This window comes from Nerophis ophidion, linkage group LG16, assembly GCF_033978795.1.
Source record: "Nerophis ophidion isolate RoL-2023_Sa linkage group LG16, RoL_Noph_v1.0, whole genome shotgun sequence".
Classification (NCBI taxonomy): domain Eukaryota; kingdom Metazoa; phylum Chordata; class Actinopteri; order Syngnathiformes; family Syngnathidae; genus Nerophis; species Nerophis ophidion.
In genome coordinates this window covers 21,776,418-21,795,208 of record NC_084626.1, presented here as the reverse complement: position 1 = coordinate 21,795,208, position 18,791 = coordinate 21,776,418, and the positions used below count along the sequence as shown (strand labels likewise).

At 40.4% G+C, this 18,791-nt stretch overlaps 1 protein-coding gene across 1 annotated transcript in view; it reads right to left on the bottom strand.

Moving 5' to 3' along the window:
- Positions 1-1,065: 1,065 nt before the first annotated feature.
- The window catches only part of grm2b (glutamate receptor, metabotropic 2b), a 32,964-nt gene continuing 15,238 nt past the window's right edge, over positions 1,066-18,791 (bottom strand). The window contains exons 2-5 of the mRNA XM_061874652.1: positions 16,496-17,333; positions 12,974-14,037; positions 2,395-2,605; positions 1,066-2,336 (exon numbers count right to left, since the gene is read on the bottom strand). Coding sequence (XP_061730636.1) covers positions 2,263-2,336; positions 2,395-2,605; positions 12,974-14,037; positions 16,496-17,333 — 2,187 coding nt within the window. The 3' untranslated portion in view covers positions 1,066-2,262. The remainder of the gene's footprint in view (positions 2,337-2,394; positions 2,606-12,973; positions 14,038-16,495; positions 17,334-18,791) is intronic.

Genomic DNA, 18,791 nt, shown 5'->3' with positions numbered 1-18,791 from the left:
AAATAGGATGGAGCTAGACCGTGTAGTATTTTATACGTAAGTAGTAAAACCTTAAAGTCACATCTTAAGTGCACAGGAAGCCAGTGCAGGTGAGCCAGTATAGGCGTAATATGATCAAACTTTCTTGTTCTTGTCAAAAGTCTAGCAGCCGCATTTTGTACCAACTTTTAATCTAGCATTAATCTTTTAATGCTAGACATGGGGAGACCCGAAAATAATACGTTACAGTAATCGAGACGAGATGTAACAAACGCATGAATAATGATCTCGGCGTCACTAGTAGACAAAATGGAGTGAATTTTAGCGATATTACGGAGATGAAAGAAGGCCGTTTTAGTAACATTCTTAATGTGTGACTAAAACTAGAGAGTTGGGTCGAAGATAATACTCCGACGAGTCGCTTTGTTTAATTGTTTGGTTGTAAAACGTTAAAGTTGTATTATTAAATAGAGGTCGGTGTCTAGCAGGACCGATAATCAGCATTTCCGTTTTTTTGGCGTTGAGTTCCAAAAAGTTAGCGGACATCCATTGTTTAATTTCATTAAGACACACCTCCAGCTGACTACAATCCGGCGTGTTGGTCAGCTTTAGGGTCATGTAGAGTTGGGTGTCATCAGCATAACAGTGAAAACTAACACCGTATTTGCGTATGATGTCACCTAGCAGCTTGTAGATGCTGAAGAGTGCAGGGCCAAGGACCGAACCCTGGGGAACTCCACTTGTTACCTAAATATAGTCCGAGATCACATTGTTATGGGAGACGCACTGCCTCCTGTCAGTAAGATAGGAGTTAAACCAAGACAGGGCTAAGTCTGACATAAAGATCAATGAAAAAAACACTAAGATGTTGAGATTGAACATCGGAAATAATGACACTATTAAATTGAAGATGAATTCGCTTGTCTCTGTGAAGTTGTGAGCAAGGAGGGCAGAAGTGGAAAAAATATGAATAACAGTTTAAATAAAGCAAATACAGCAATTACAAAACTAAATATAATTTGGAAGTCAAATCAGATTAGTAAGAAAACTAAAATCAAACTCTACAAAGCTACAGTCTGACCTGTTTTACAGTATGGATGTGAGGGCTGGAACAAAAATGATGAGTAGAAACAGAAAGTGCTTCTCCTCGTTGCAGAACCTCCTCAATATTGGTCACCGTAATTTTCTGAACATCCTGTAGCTCTGTGTGGAAACTGATTCTTTCCAATTCAAATGTCTTAACAGAATAATGAAGATCTGTTGACCAAAAATAATTTCAGTTGATGAACTCAATAAAGTGACCCAAATTAGCAGAATATGACAGGAATTAAAAAAGAGAAGTTGGAAATGCATTGGTCACGTAGTCCATCCATCCATTTTCTACTGCTTGTCCCTTTCGTGGTCGCAGAGAAAGCCAAATAACACCCATTGCATAATAGCCTAGACATGGCTGTGACTGGGACTACTTACATAGATACTGACCAATAAAAAGGCTTCCAACATTGTTTTTAGGAAGTTTGATGTTGCCTCATAGCCAAAAAAAGATATTCAACCAAAAAAAGTCATAACCCCCAAAAATTGTAGTAATTCCCTCCCAAAAAAAATGCGACCAAAAAAAATGGATTCTAACCAAAAAAATTAACAATTTAAAAACCCCAAAATGGTTTTATAAGGTGAATCAGTAAGAGTAACCCAAAAAAACCATTAAAAAAACCCCAAAACTATTTATAACAAAACAAATATTTGTGACCCCCAAAAAAGTGCAACCAAAAGAACTAATTGATAACCAAAACAAATTTAACAAAAAATATTTTTAAGCAAAAAATGATGGATAGCCAAAAAACTATAACCAAAACAATATTTGGAACCCCTCAAAAAATTGCAACCAAAAAAGTGATTATTGAGCCACAAAATAATTTTCTATAAAAAAATAATTATTATAACAATTTTGATTTATAACCCAGAAAATATTTATACTACATAAAATGAGTCGCAACAAAAAAACATATTTATAAGCAAAAAAAGGTTTATAATAAAAAATAAAAAGGATTCATTACCAAATAAAAGTATTTGTAACAATAAAAAAATGATTAGCAACCAAAATATTTTTGGGGGGAAATTAACTGGCAATTTTGAATCCATTTTTATTGTATTGTATATTTTTTTTAAATGTTTTTTTGGTCGCAAATTATTTTTTGGTTGCATAACAAGACACAAATATCTCATCCCAACTTTTGCTGCACGCCATGGCGACCTGGCCTCACTGAGGACAGCGGAAGGTTCTCACAAAGAGGAAGTTGTGGAGTCCAGCACCTCACGGCCGTTACAAACCGCTGGCACGTAGTTTGAAGCCGACCCTGAGAGCACACAAAGTCTTGGTCAAGTTTCTGTCCAATTGGCAGAAAATGTGTTTACCTTTGGAGTAACTGGAGCTGGGGGCGGAGGCGGAGGCAGAGGCGGAGGCGGAGGCCGACACGGTGGCACTGAAGCGGTTGGTTGTGACCCGCAGCGTGGACACGTTCTTCTGAGGCTGGAACAGGATGATGTGGATCTTAGGAGCGAAGAGGCAGCCCAGAACCACAGAGCCGCTCAGACTGACCGAGATGCACATGGTGGTGGTCTGCACCTGCACACGCAAAACAAGATGGCCGCAGAACACACCTGTTTATTCACACAGATCACCTGATTTAAGTGTTGAATTTATTTAAAAAATTCTAAAATATTTATTTTTTCTAAGAATAATTTAATAATAATTTCCAAACATCCTGGAAATTAAATTATTTTTTTACAAGTTCATTTTCCCCCCAAATTTCCACTTTGATATTACTGTTTTCATCTTATTTCAACCCTTTCACATTAAAACATTATGTTTGTTATTATACACCACAAAAATTCACAGTTTTTCTGGATTTTCTACTTTTCCGTCACACTTATTGTTAGAATAATTATGTATAAATTATCACACAACTCTTATGCATAAAGTCTGTTGCTATTGTGCTAAAGCTGTACTTTTTCTATCCCTGCAAGGACAAAACTTCTTGTCTGAGGGGTGGCCTCAGCCGCTGATGTTATCTTTGTTTTAGCCCGCTAACAGCCAAGGACTTCAAGGACCTTAACGAAGATAAGATGACAGCACACAGACGAAGCAGAGACAAGGTAATCACAAGGCCCCAGCACATTCCGTCATGTATTGTGCGTACTGGAAGCTGCTTTGCTTGAAGTGTGTGGCCACTCCTTTTAGAGCTGGCCTCAGTGATGTAACCAGGGACCTCCCAAATAAATAGAGAAGCGGGTGGGACTGTTAGCTCAGAGCGTGGTGGGAGATTGTAACTGAGCGTGCAATCCCAAACATCTCTCCTCATTGAGCGAAAATTAAGTCTGTCTCTGCATGATTCCTTGCTTCTTGTCTGTTTACCAGATGTCATCAGTGTTTGAACCTGACACTTATTCTGTATTCAACAGTTTTACTACTTCCACAATATTAATGAATTGCTAGCATGATTACGTTAGCATGCTAAATCTTTAATCACATAATTTGGGACCTAATAATTTGTGCTAGAATGCTATAACGATCGCTAACGTGGCAACATGAGCGTTCTAGCATGTTAACCAACTAACATAAGCGTGCATTTTTTTTTCAGATAATTTTGATACTTGATGCATGCTAACTGATAGCATGCTAACATTGCTTGCTATTTTATCATATTTTTCTGGTGCAATCATATATTTAACTACTTTGTGCATGTAAGTGTTTACATGTTAGCATAGTAACGTTAGCATACTGGCTTTTTTTTAATCTCACTTTGCAATGCCAAAATGCATACGTTTTGTTACCTCATGCTATCTAGCCAGCGTGCAAACTGTTAGCATGTCAGTTCAACTTCAGCATTTCAGCAGGATTACATTTTCTAGTTACAATTTAAGTTAAAGTACCAATGATTGTCACACACATACTAGATGTGGCGAAATTATTCTCTGCATTTGACCCATCACCCTTGATCACCCCCTGGGAGGTGAGGGGAGCAGTGGGCAGCAGCAGTGCCGCGCCCTGGATACATTTATGGTAATTTCACCCCCAATTCCAACCGTTGATGCTTAAGCACTGGAAATACTGTATATCTATGCCAATATTTACTGCACTTTTTCCCCTTTTATACCTTTTTGGTCTTCATGTCCTGCATTCTGCGTGTGATAATTATATACATATACATTTCAATCCAAATCATAATGCAAATACTAAATCAAAAATGCAATGAAACATTCTAATGCAGAATATAATGTCAGTGTGACACAAACGTTAATATGAATACGAATTATTCCTATAAAAACTGAACTATGTAATGATACACATTAAAACATGTAATCATCAAAGAATAATTATTATTATTATCATCATCATATTATATATTATTTTAAAACATATATAAAACATTTGCATTATATTCAGACAAGAATTATTGCGATAAAAAAACATTTTTGTAGCAAGAATTGGTTTAAATAAAGAATCAATTCGGTCAACCCAAGAATCGGAATTGAATCTTGAGTTGTTGAAAGTATGTTTGGGTACTGAATTTGGTACTTTTAAATGTACCAAACGAATTCTGTTGATCCTCCCGGATACTGATTCACGTAAAATCATATTTCCATAACTTTGTTGCATGCAACTTCACTTCTGCTTGCAGACTCAAACATTCCTATTCAGAGTGGACTGCCTCAAAGTAATGTAGACGTTTTCCATGCCAACATAGCAAGTATGCCTGATAGAAATGTAAAACTCCACTTTTCAAAATAGCGCCATGCTAATTTACATTGGCTATCCCATACACATGCTGCTAAAATGTTACTGTAGAAGTCTCCTTCTAGTAGGGTGGGTGAATTACTCACTTCAGCTGGATACCGGTGTTCTGATTCAACAACTGCTTTTATTTTGTCATCAAGCACTTGCATGACACACAACATTTCAGTCCTGTTTTGTCTCATGCTCTCCAAGTCTCTCTCCAAATTTCCCCTCCTCTCCTGCACCCGGCCGCTCACTCTTAAAGACAAAAGATGATTAGATTAACACGTACCACCTGTGAAATCTAATCACCTGTCAGCACCACGGACAGCGGCGGTGACTTTTACTCCCGCAGACAGACATTTTGAATTTTGAACACTTATTATACATTACATTTCTTATATTATCAAGTATGTATTAAAAATCCTATGTTAAGCAATGTTTTGAAAAAAATACCAATTAAAATGTAAATTTAATGTAACAATACTATATATATACTATATATTATAATTAAGAATGCATATACAGGAGTGCATATACAGTGTGTGTGTGCGTGAAATGGAAATTGAGGGTCATGTTAGTCACATTTCAACCTCTAATGTGAGCTGACTGTTGGGGTCATGTGACCGCAATTCCTCTTCCTTCGCCATTGGATAGCCCCGCAGTGCACGAGACAACTTCCAAGTGCACGTGCAGCGGTAGGTCACATAGAAACATACCGTCAACGCTATATAAAGTGAACGTCTTTCTTTTTAAAAAAAATTTCATTTTTAACGTAATTCCTCAAATAGTGCTCAAATACTCAACTGCAAAGAGCACTTGGCCTTTTTTTGAATGCCGTTAGAGGCGGAACCAATTTCTATAGTTGGCTTGAGGCGACTTTATTAGGCTACACATGACACTGATTATAAAGATGATCACCTGTTTAATTAGGTGGTTGCTTTCAACATACTTTGTCTAAACAAAAACAATAAGAAGTAGAAATACTACATAAAGATAATAATAATAAAACCCCTTTTTTAAAACCACCTTACTACCGACTGAATAGCTGCTGTGAGACAATAATACTGTATGTACAGTACAGGAAGTCTGTCAAGTCCGCAAATAATTAACTTACACTGCACAAATGGTTCAAATTGATTATGTTAACAAATTAATTAATGTATTATTACATTAACAGTAATTAAAATTGAATAATTAATAAATTAAAAAAATCACTATAGTTAAATAACAGTGGCACATAAATATAATTTAACAAACACAATAAATAATTTGAATAATATATAAATAAAATATACTACAATTAATGTACTGTAATTAAAATGATTAACATTGATATTTTGGAGATTGTATAATATAATGTTGTGGAGGGAGGTGTGGCCAGCGCTGCTTGCAGGAGCCAAAGTCACCGCCTCTGTACATGGCACTGAGAACAGAGTGCCATCAGATGGGGCGTGGCAGTGTTGACGGCGAGACACAGCTGAACAGATAATTAGATCTCGCGGGTGGTGCAAGTTGTCTAATCATCTATTGTCTTTAACAGTAAGAGGCCGAGAACAGGAGGGGAGAGAGGATATGGAAGTGACTGAAAAGTCACATCCTGCTGTACAAAAATTTAATAAAATCTATGTACATCAAAACCGGGTTAAAAACTGCATGCTTGGCTCCTGTGCCGTGTCTAACAGTGGAACTGCTGGGAAGCAACTTCCACAAATGTATTGCAGACTTCAGAGACAGACACGCTGTATATTTTTAACCAACTTTATTGATGCATTTTAGTTGGACTGACTAGAAATAGGTTTGTCTTGAAATTTATATGCTCTTTAAAACTTCAAATAATCGGCAATTAAAGTAAGACATGCACCTGTATGTTAATGTAATCAAAATGTTCAGCTAATATGCTAATATGCTCTTCAAAATTGAAAAGGATTTGCAAATAATTGTAATCTTTTTTATGTACAATTTACTCGTGTCAACTTCACTGGTTTTTGGGTTTTGTAATTAAGTGTGAATAAAGGCTGCAATTCATCAAGACGAAGTGAAATTATCTTGAATTGTTTCACAATTGTAGAATTAATACCATCCATCCATCCATTTTCTACCGCTTGTCCCTTACGGGGTCGCGGGGGGCGCTGGCGCCTATCTCAGCTACAATCGGGCGGAAGGCGGGGTACACCCTGGACAAGTCGCCACCTCATCGCAGGGCCAACACAGATAGACAGACAACATTCACACTCACATTCACACACCAGGGCCAATTTAGTGTTGCCAATCAACCTATCCCCAGGTGCATGTCTTTGGAAGTGGGAGGAAGCCGGAGTACCCGGAGGGAACCCACGCATTCACGGGGAGAACATGCAAACTCCACACAGAAAGATCCCGAGCCTGGATTTGAACCCAGGACTGCAGGAACTTCGTATTGTGAGGCAGACGCACTAACCCCTCTGCCACCGTGAAGCCCCAGAATTAATACCGTTACCTCTTAAATTGTGCAGCATTAACTTTTGACTTGAAATGTTTCACACAGATCCACAAAACAATCAACTGTGACGTTGGTGTCGAACTATTGCAGAATTTGCTGCACCCCTTCAGGGTGCTGTCAAGCAAACACGTGTATATTTTGTTCAAGGTTGGGTGAAAAACATGGCCGCCATCAAGCAAAGAGGCATATATTTTGGCACATGACGCGTTTAACACCAACATGCTGACGTTTACATGCTCCGTTTTTTTTTTAACCGATTTTGCAGGTGTGCTTTTCAGAGTTAAATATTTTAGTACTTTACGCATGCTGTCTCATACTTGCTAAACTTGAGACCTCAGAATTTGGGTGTTGACAGGGGTGGGGTGTGTATAAATATATATATATATATATACATGTATATATATATATATATTCACATATATATATATACACATATATATATATATATATATATATATATATATATATATATATATATATATATATAAATATATGTTCATCAATGAGTATATCCGTTCGGCCACCATGTTCAATGGAGAAGTCTGATCTACAAAATTTGCTGGCAGCATACTCCTTCCCCTTCGAGCTGTCCCGGATGAACTGAAATTATTTTTTCCAATCATTTTGGACCTTGCAAGCATACTTCTTATTCTTACTCGTCATTGCCATGTCTCTTCGTTCTTCTGCTTCGTCTCTGTTATGTTTTTGGACATTACTACTTGCCGTAGTTTTGAAGCAATGCATGATGGGAATCCGGATGTTGCGTGTCAGTGTATTAACGTGCCGGCTGGAATAAACACACGCTGAGAAATAGCTCCATGCCTGCCTACTTTATGGGTTATAGATAAACCTATGGATAATGGATATATACATAATAGTCTCCTTTTCAGGTGAGAGAGGACGCTAAAGGCAGTGCCTTAAAGGTACGCCCCCAATATTTTTGTCCGGGTGGAAATCGGGAGGAATTCGGTAGAATGGTTGCTCTGGGAGATTTTCGGGAGGGGCACTGAAATTCGGGAGGGTTGGCAAGTATGTGCTAACATGCTGATATTAGCATGCTAGCGTTTTAAACACATTAGGCATGATGAATGCTTACAGTTGGCTTTTTTTTCCTTTTTTTTTTTTAGCAATTTGTGCAAGCATAAACCTCAGCAGGGCCGGTTTTTGCTATGGACAACGTGGGCCACAGCCCATGGTGCAATTTATGTGACATGTAAAAAAATAAAAAAATAAAATTAACAATGTGGACGAACTCACCAGTTGTAATGACCGTTATAATAGAGAAGAGGGACATTTTCCACCCGGTCTTTCAAAAACAGAGGTGCAATTTTCCTCCTTTTCCAAAAAGCACTGGTGCAGGTTATTAACATGTCCGCCAATTTTACCCAATAGGCTGGCACATTTACGACTCGGTTTTTATAAAGAACTCCAGGCGGAAATAAGTGTATACTCCGAGGGGGATAATCAGTGGACCAAAAGAGACCCCCAATTTACCGCCTTTTGTCTAAAAACGATGACCAAGCTGCCAGAAGGACGGGCAAATTGGCGGCTTGGTGTGCTCTGTAAAAACAGCGAGGGTGAGACTGATGCCATGCGACACAAACTGCTTCAAAATAAATTGTGTTTTATTCGTAAAATCAAAATGTACCTATATACCTACATGTATTTTATTGGGTTATGTGAGAAATGTACACTTATCTACGCAACTCTGGTTGATTGAAAGGCGACTGGACGGTGATGGCAAAAAATAATGAAAAAGTTAATGATGTCCAGTCATTTTCATCATGCAGCAAAGTAAAAGCAAAAAATCCATCAGTTGCCCGGTTTTGAAAAAGAAGATTAGAAACAGGCACGAGATAAAGGTATGCAGATGTCTATGTGTGACATTTTAATTTGCCTCTGGCTAATATGTTGCTATTTTTATTATTATTCGTTTTTTCGTTTTGCTGAACTGGCAACTATAAGAATTGAGGCATCATGTCATGCAACTCATTTCCCCCATAGGCACCCGCGTGTAGTTTTTGTTTGCAACACAAGTGCAAATTCACACAGACATCCTGAGTGTGGGCTTGCCATCATCACAATCAATCATGCAGTTGCACAACTGATTTTGTGTGATATTACAATTGATTATTTTGCATCAAAGAAGGCTAAAAAAATCAAAGATTTAGATTGCACTTTACATCTGTTGTTCATGTTCATGCAGTTGTGAACAGGGTGAAAAACATGGGTTGAAAAAGCTGCTGTAGTCTGAGGATTAAATTATAATTATGTTAGTTATCTGCTGTTTCTTTAGGCTCAAAACTGGTGTGTTTGCATAACTGCAACTGTTCAGATGTTAATAGGATAATGCAGGGGTGAATCCCAAGTAAAAACAATAAAAATAAAAAATCTGTCCTTTTTAATCCATTTTTTTTACCGCTTGTTACTCTGTGTCTCCTCTGGCTCATATAGTCATATAGTCTGAAAATGCATTTTCTCATCGATATCGTGACATTATCGCCCTCGGAAAATAATGTATATGTCTACATATATATATATATATATATATATATATATATATATATATATATATATATACATATATATATATACATATATATATACGTATATATATGTGTATATAGGCGTAGGGTGTGGTGATTGGCTCATGTGTTACCTAGGAGGTGTTTCCGTCTGTGGCAGTGAAATCATTTCAACATGCCGCCACAGACGGAAACACCTCCTAGGTAACACATGAGCCAAACACCACACCCTACGCCTGCTTGTACCCACCCACTCTGTGCCCTATATAAACCATTGTATGTGAATGCTTCAATTAAAATCTCCTGATGATTGAGGGAACCCCTCATGAAACAGTTCTGTAGAGATGAAGTAGTCTTGTGATTTTTTCCCACACCTACATATATATATATATATGTATATATATATATATGTATATATATATCGACGTATATATATATATATATATATATGTATATATATATATATGTATATATATATGTATATATATGTGTATATATATATATCTACGTATATATATATGTATATATATGTGTATATATGTATATATATATATATGTATATATGTATGTGTATATATATATATATATATGTATATATATATATATATATCTACGTATATATATATATGTATATATATATATGTATATAGATATACATACATACATGCATACTCACTTGTTACTCTCAGTGTCTCATAGCCGCTCAGGCAAATCATATTGTCTAAAAATGCATTTTCTCATCGATATCGTGACATTATCGCCCTCGGAAAATAATGTATATGTGTATATATATATAAATATATATATATATATATATATATATATATATATATATATATATATATATATATATATATATATATACATATGTATATATGTATATGTATATATGTATATATGTGTATATATATGTATATATGTATATATATATATATATATATATATATATATATGTATATATATATATGTATATATATATATATATATATATACATATATATATATATGTTCAAATCCCGCTTAAAGGGGTCGGCAACCCGCGGCTCCGGAGCCGCATTTTGCCACTCTGATGTGGCTCAGCTACATATGGCTCAGCTGCATAATCGCCGACCCCCCGGTTGTTTTGGGGGTTTCCGGATTTTGGTGCCTCTCCCGGACATCACCCGGGGTTAACATTCACAGATTTTCACTTGGACTACAATATTGAGGGCGTGCCGTGATGGCTTTACTTTAAATGCCCTCTACAACATGTCTTGATTGGATTATCCAGAGAATAGTGCTCGATACCGTGGTAGAGCGCAATATGTATGTGTGGGAAAAATCACAAGACTACTTCATCTCTACAGAACTGTTTCATGAGGGGTTCCCTCAATCATCAGGAAATTTTAATGGAAGCATTCACATACAATGGTTTGAATAGGGCACCGAGTGGGTGGGTACAGGCAGGCGTAGGGGTGAGGTGTTTCCGTCTGTAGCAGCATGTTGAAATGATTTCACCGCGCTTGTTGAGGGATGGCAGGTCTGGATGATATATAATAAACAGTTTTTCTTTTAAGCTTAGGTTGCATCTTTTATTACCACTGTTGTAAGGTGTGCTGGATGCAAGAATTTGCCATGTTATTGAATATTCAACATTATTGTCTTTGAGGTTCCAAATGTGCTTGCTGAGTTCTGTAGAATTCCGCAAGGTCTGGTTTCTAAAGGAGGCCTTGTGGTTATTCCATCTGGCTTTGAACGCTCCTTCGGTTAATCCTACGTACGTGTCGGATGTGCTAATGTCCTTGCGTGTTACCTTTGTTTGGTAAACGACTGATGTTTGTAAGCACCCCCCGTTGAGAGGGCAATCAGAATGGGCACTGTGATGACGGACTGGCAGTGTACCGCGCCTCGCCAAGGAGCAGCGAGAATACCAAGAAGCGCATATTGCCCTTATGTGGGCCTACCGAGGATGTCGTAGTGGTTTGTGCAGCCCTTTGAGACACTAGTGATTTAGGGCTATATAAGTAAACATTGATTGATTGATTGATATGCCAAATCTTCAAAGAGAACGGCCTACGGATCACGATTGAAGCCAACAAGCAAACCGTCAACTTCCTCGAGGTCACCTTCAACCTGAGAAATAACAGCTACCAACCATTCACGAAACCCAACACAACACTCCAATACGTGCACCATGACAGCAACCACCCACCCACCACCACGAAAAGAATACCTACCGGAATTGATAAAAGGCTATTGATGCTGTCATCTAGCAAAGCTGATTCGGCCAAGCAACCCCCCCTCCCCCAACAGTGGTAATAAAAGATGCAACCTATGCTTAAAAGAGAAACTGTTAATTATATATCATCCAGACCTGTCATCCCTCAACAAGCGCAGTGAAATCATTTCAACATACCACCACAGACGGAATCACCTCCTAGGTAACACATGAGCCAATCACCACACCCTACGCCTGCCTGTACCCACCCACTCTGTGCCCTATATAAACCATTGTATGTGAATGCTTCCATTAAAATATCCTGATGATTGAGGGAACCCCTCATGAAACAGTTCTGTAGAGATGAAGTAGTTTTGTGATTTTTCCCACACACATTCATACATATATATATATATATATATATATATATATATATATATATATATATATATATATATATGTTCATGCAGCGGGTTCTGATATTGCCGCCAACCACCATGCGGCCAGAGCTACGATCGGAATATCAGAAAAACGCGTGTTTTCGCTGACATGCCTGCAGTTGGGCTTTTCAGAATTCCTACGTAATTTCAACTGAAATTGTTTTTTCTATTTAGCAAAATGAAACGACAGGGTTTAGTCCTGAGTTCAATCCCGGGCCCGGGATCTTTCTGTGTGGAGTTTGCATGTTCTCCCCGTGACTCCGTGGGTTCCCTCCAGGTACTCCGGCTTCCTCCCACCTCCAAAAACATGCACCTGGGGATAGGTTGATTGGCAACACTAAAATTAACCCTTGTGTTTGAAAGTGAGTGTGAATGTTGTCTATCTGTGTTGGCCCTGTGATGAGGTGGCAACCTGTCCAGCTGAGATAGGCTCAGTCACTCCCCGAGACCCCGAAAGGGACAAGCAGTAGAAAATGGATAGATGGATGGATGTATGGTAACAATATTGGAAATGATTGTCAATGATGATGACGGTCAAAATACACAGATTGAGTGTTTGGAAGGATTATTTACCCTGTAGTCGCTGGCCGTGACGTAGAAGATTGGCTGGAAGGCGAGCCAGATGATGCAGGTGGTGTACATGGTGAAGCCGATGAACTTGGCCTCGTTGAAGTTCTCCGGGCACTTGCGCGTCTTGAAGGCGTAGACGGTGCAGAGGACGATGAGGATGCAGTTGTAGGTGAGCGACAGGAGCATGCTGGAGTCTCTGCTGTTGCACTTGAGGGTGACCACGTCTCTCCTGTCGGGGCTCGCCTCCTTCCTAACGCCGGGCACCTCCACCAGGAGCCAGATGACGGCCACCAGCAGCTGGCAGGAGATGAGGGCGCCGCAGATGGCCACCTGGGAGGCCGGGCTGATGAAGCGAGGCCGCTGTGCGCCTTCCTTCACGCCGCTGAAGATGCGAGCGATGCGGTTGGTCTTGGTGAGGAGGGCCGAGTAGCACACGGCGAAGGAGGTGCCCAGGCCCAGGCGGCGGAGGGTGCAGACGGCGGTGGAAGGTTTGGAGATGTAGATGAACGTCATGCTGTAGCACATGAGGACTCCCAGCAGGAGGATGTAGGAGAGCTCGCGGCCGCTCGCCTTCACTACGGGGGTCTCGTTGTTCTTAAAGAAGAGCCCCACTACTGACAGGGTGCACATGATTCCCAAGCAGGAGATGGTGACGGGCCCGATGGCCCATGCGTCCTCCCAACGGATGTACTCTTCCGGCAAGTCGTAGCAGCCCGTCAGGTTGTTTAGAGGCCACTGGCCGAAGCCGCAATCGGCGCAGGTGAACTCATCCTGCAGGTGCTGGTAGGGCTGACAGGGGATGCAGATCCAGCAGCAGACGTCTCCGGGCTGCATGCTCTTCACCTCGTTCTTCTTGCAGGGGTCGCTGCACTGGGATGTGGGCGCCACCAGGCCCCGCCAGTGGACCAGTGTGTTGTTCAGAGTCAGGTTCTGGTCCCAGTAGCCCACTTTCCTGTAGGTGAACTTCCCGTCTTCTTTGTGGTAGTGAAAGATGTTGTAACGGCTGATGCTGTCGCCCACAGAGTCGAAGCGCACCATGTTCTCTGTTTCGGCGGGCCGGAACGGAGCTGCCGGGAACAATTAGGAGGTTTTAAAAGGAAGAACTATAATAACAATGCATGCATGGACACAAATATAAGACAGTGTTTTTTTTTTCCAAAGAAAATATTCAGGGTGTAACTCATTCTTGCCAACCTTGAGACCTCCAATTTCAGGGGGTGGGGGGTGGGGGGCGTGGTCGGGGGACGGGGTGGAGGCGAGGTTGGGGGCGTGGTTAAGAGGGGAGGAGTATATTCATAGCCAATTCACCAACTCGAGTATTTCATATATATATATATATATATATATATATATATATATATATATATATATATATGTAATACTTGACTTTCAGTGAATTCTAGCTGTATATATTTATTTTATTATATATATAAATAAAATAAATACTTGAATTTCACACGGCACCTATCAAATACGTGGGCTTCAGGAATCAGAACAGACTCCCTCACTTGCCGTCAGGAGCACAACACCACGTAAATCGTTGGCCAATCAAAAAGCAACCCCATAACGCTATAGCCAACATTCACCAGGAGATGGCAACAGACAACATAGCTCACTCTATTACAGCGTCGCCATGGCTGTAACTTCCTCGTTCTTCTGCTCCGTCTACTTGTGTGTGCAGTTTTTTATTAAAATCCGTAGATGTTGTAACGTGATTGGGCAGGCAAGCTGTTTATATAACAGGAAAGCGGACGTGAAAACAGGCTGTCCCCACTCATGTTCGCATGGAGCTGGAGGGGGCGTGGCCTCCAGCTCAAACTGAATTTCGGGAGATTTTCAGGAGAATATTTCTTCCGGGAGGTTTTCGGGAGAGGCGCTGAATTTCGGGAGTCTCCCGGAAAATCCGGGAGGGTTGGCAAGTATGGTATAACTTTTTCCCAAGCAAATAAGAGCCATATTATTTGCAATTTTCTTATATTGGAGTTACTACAGTACACCATCTTTAGAGTCATCTTAGAACTAGCAATGTGTCAATCCACCGGCCACCAATTACATCAGTCTCAGTTGATCTATGTGAAAAAGTATTTGATCGAGCAATAATCTTCAATGATGATCATAAAATGTTGGCTGATACTCCTTTGGCTGACAAACAGCTAGTATCAAAATATGACCGATACTAGTGATTCGATTTAAAAGAGTAGTAGATAGTACCTGGTACTTTTGTTTGGTTATTGTGCACTATTTAATTTTGTTTTATTCAAACAATTGTATCTAATAAAAGAAAATTATGTTTAAATAGTGTTGCTATTGTTACACCACCATAAATACATCAAAACATTTACAGTAATCCATGCGATCAGTGTCGGCAGGATACAACCCTGATCAGAACAACCTAATTACAACATTCCTTTATATTACTTGCATTATAGAAAAGTGTCTCACCTTCCCTTTACCTCGAAAATCCTCAAAAAAATTGTTGCACAGCAGCTAAATAAACACTTAGCGTCTAACAATCTCTGTGAACCCTTTCAGTCCCGTTTCAGGGCAAATCACTCTACGCAGACAGCCCTTCCAAAAATGACTAATGGTCTTCTGCTAACTATAGATGCTGATCCGTCATCCATGTTGCTGCTACTTGATCTTAGCGCTGCTTTCGATGCCGTCAAAGCTAACATTTTATTAGAACGTATCAAAACACGTATATTGCTTTGTCAGACTTAGCCTTTTCTTGGTTTAACTCCTATCTTACTGACAGGATGCAGTGCATCTACCATATTAATGAGACCTTGGACTATGTTAAGGTAACGTGCGGAGTTCCACAGTGTTCGGTTCTTGGCCCTGCACTCTTCAGCATCTTCATGCTGCCGCCTGGTGACATTGTATGCAAATACGGTGTTATTTTTCACTGTTATGCTGATGACACCCAACTCTACATGCCCCTGAAGCTGACCAACACGGCAGATTGTAGTCACCTGGAGGCGTGTCTAAATGACGTTAAACAACAGATGTCCAGCAACTTTTTTGGCATCTTAACGCTAAGAAAACAGAAATACTGATTATCGGTCCTGCTCGACACTGGTACTTATTTAATAATACCACCTTAACATTTGACAACAAAACATTTACACAAAGCGACTCTGTTAAGAATTTCGGTATTATATTTGACCCAACTCTCTCATTCTTATTGTCATTCTGTAGTCAAAATATGGTGTGGTATAAAAACGCCATCTATCATAGCTAAATTATAAAAAATAAGCAATAAATCATGTAATGAGTTTGATAGTAGTAATAATTCAATGGCATATGAATGGAATATCTTTCTCCGAAATGATCTCATAGAGTTTCAGTTCAACTTCATTTATCTTTGAATCTGAGTTGCAATTCTATTTCCTGTTTGTAACCTCAATTCGAATTCGGGAGATGGAATTTGTCATTTTTCCAAAGCCTGACGGTTTCTTCACTACCCGTGTTGAAATGTTACTAGTTTGTTAAAAGTCTCGCAGAAAGAAGCAGAAACGTTCAAACCTTCAAACTTGGTCTTCAGGATGAACTCCTTGTAGAAGCGTTTTCCGTTGCCAGGCTTCATGGCGTCGCACACCTTGGAGGTGTTGGAGCACACGGCCTGCCTCATGTTGTGCAGCGCGTAGGCCATGGCGTAGACCGCATTGACCACAAACATGATCTTGGACTCCTGCTCGAAGGTTCCGTCTCTGAGGCTGCGCTCGCTGCAGCCGTGCTGCTGGAGGCTGCAGCTGAAGCGGTGCTCCCAGAACTCTTTGAACCACGGGTTCCTGGCGTTGGTGTACGGGTTGAGTTTGGTGAAGTAGTCCTCGAACTCCCTGATGGGATAAGACGCCAGCTCGATGGTGAATGCTCCGTCCGCCGCCATCTCGCTGCCCCTCACCACGCTCTCCTGCGCCCCCCAGCCGTCGCTGGCCACCCAGATGAAAGACACGTTCATACGGGCAGCCGCTACCAGGAGCTCCCGCGCGTCTTCGCTGCGGGTGAACAGGATGACCACCTTGGCGTTGGACTTCTGCTGCAGGGAGCGGATCACGTTCTCAAAGCCCTGCCGGTTCATGGAGCGGCTCACCTTGGCAGAGGTGGCGATGCAGATCTGGCGAGAGCGGGCCTCCTGCTGGAAGGCGTCGATGCCCGTTTCGCCGTAGTCGCCCTCCGACGCCACGGTGGAGACGTAGGTCCAGTTGAAATAACGGAGGATCTCCGCCATGGCCTTGGCCTGGTAAAAGTCGGCGGGCACGGTGCGGGCAAAGTAGTCGTAGCGGGATTTATCGCTCAGCTTGGCACTGGTGGAGGCGTAGCTGATCTGAGGGATCTGGAAGAGTCGCAGGAGGTTGGCCACCTTGAAGCAAGACAAAATAAAGTTTGACGTAAAGATTATTACTTTATCACTACACTTTCTCAAGGAAGCAAACAGTGAACCACGGCTCTACAGTGATGGTAGCACTCATGCAGCCCCAAAAGAACAGCGTCATGAGCAGGGCTGGGCGTCCACAGAGTAAGCCTTGTCTGCCCTGGGCTGGAAGCTCTCTATTTTATTGAATTTTTAATTTTTTTACATTGGAGCAGGTAAAAATAAGATGATCAGAAATCAAAACAAAGGCACGTTGACTTAGACAATAAAACAAGGAACTGACGTGTTAATTAAAGTATAAATACAAGACATTAAAGGCCTACTGAAATGAGATTTTCTTATTTAAACGGGGATAGCAGGTCCATTCTATGTGCCATACTTGATCATTTCGCGATATTGCCATATTTTTGCTGAAAGAATTTAGTAGAGAACATCGACGATAAAGTTCGCAACTTTTGGTCGCTAATAAAAAAGCCTTGCCTTTACCGGAAGTCACAGACGATGGCGTCACCCGTGTGAGGGCTCCTCACATCTTCACATTGTTTATAATGGGAGCCTCCAACAAAAAGAGCTATTCGGACTGAGAAAACGACCATGTCCCCATTAATTTGAGCGAGGATGAAAGATTTGTGGCTGAAGATATTGATAGCGAAGGACTAGAAAAAAATAAAAATAAAAATTAAGTTAAAAAAAAAAGGTAATTGCATTGTGAGCGATTCAGATGTTTTTAGACACATTTACTAGGATAATTCTGGGAAATCCCTTATCTATCTATTGTGTTGTTAGTGTTTTACCGAGTTAAATAGTAACTGATAGTCGGAGAGGGTGTGTCCACGGGTGTCTTAACGCCAGTCTCCGAGGGAATTAGTCACGGCAGCAGCAGCACGACAGTAGCAGCACGACAGTAGCTCCGCGGATCTCCGGTAAGAGGCGACTTTTTACCACAATTTTGTCACCGAAACCTGCCGGTTGACAAGTGGTCGGTATCCATGTTTGCTGGACTACTCTGATCCATAGTAAAGCTTCACCTCCAGGAATTTTAAACAAGGAAACACTGTGTGTTTGTGTGGCTAAAGGCTAAAGCTTCCCAACTCCATCTTTCTACTTTGACTTCTCCATTATTAATTGAACAAATTGCAAACGATTCAGCAACACAGATGTCCAGAATACTGTGTAATTGTGCGATGAAAAGAGACGACTTTTAGCCGCTAGTGGTGCTACACTAACATGTCCCCTCCAACTCGAGACGTCACGCGCACGCGTCATCATTCCGCGACATTTTCAACAAGAAACTCCGCGGGAAATTTAAAATTGTAATTTAGTAAACTAGAAAGGCCGTATTGGCATGTGTTGCAATGTTAATATTTCATCATTGATATATAAACTATCAGACTGCGTGGTCGGCAGTAGTGGGTTTCAGTAGGCCTTTAATGTTGACGGAAACAA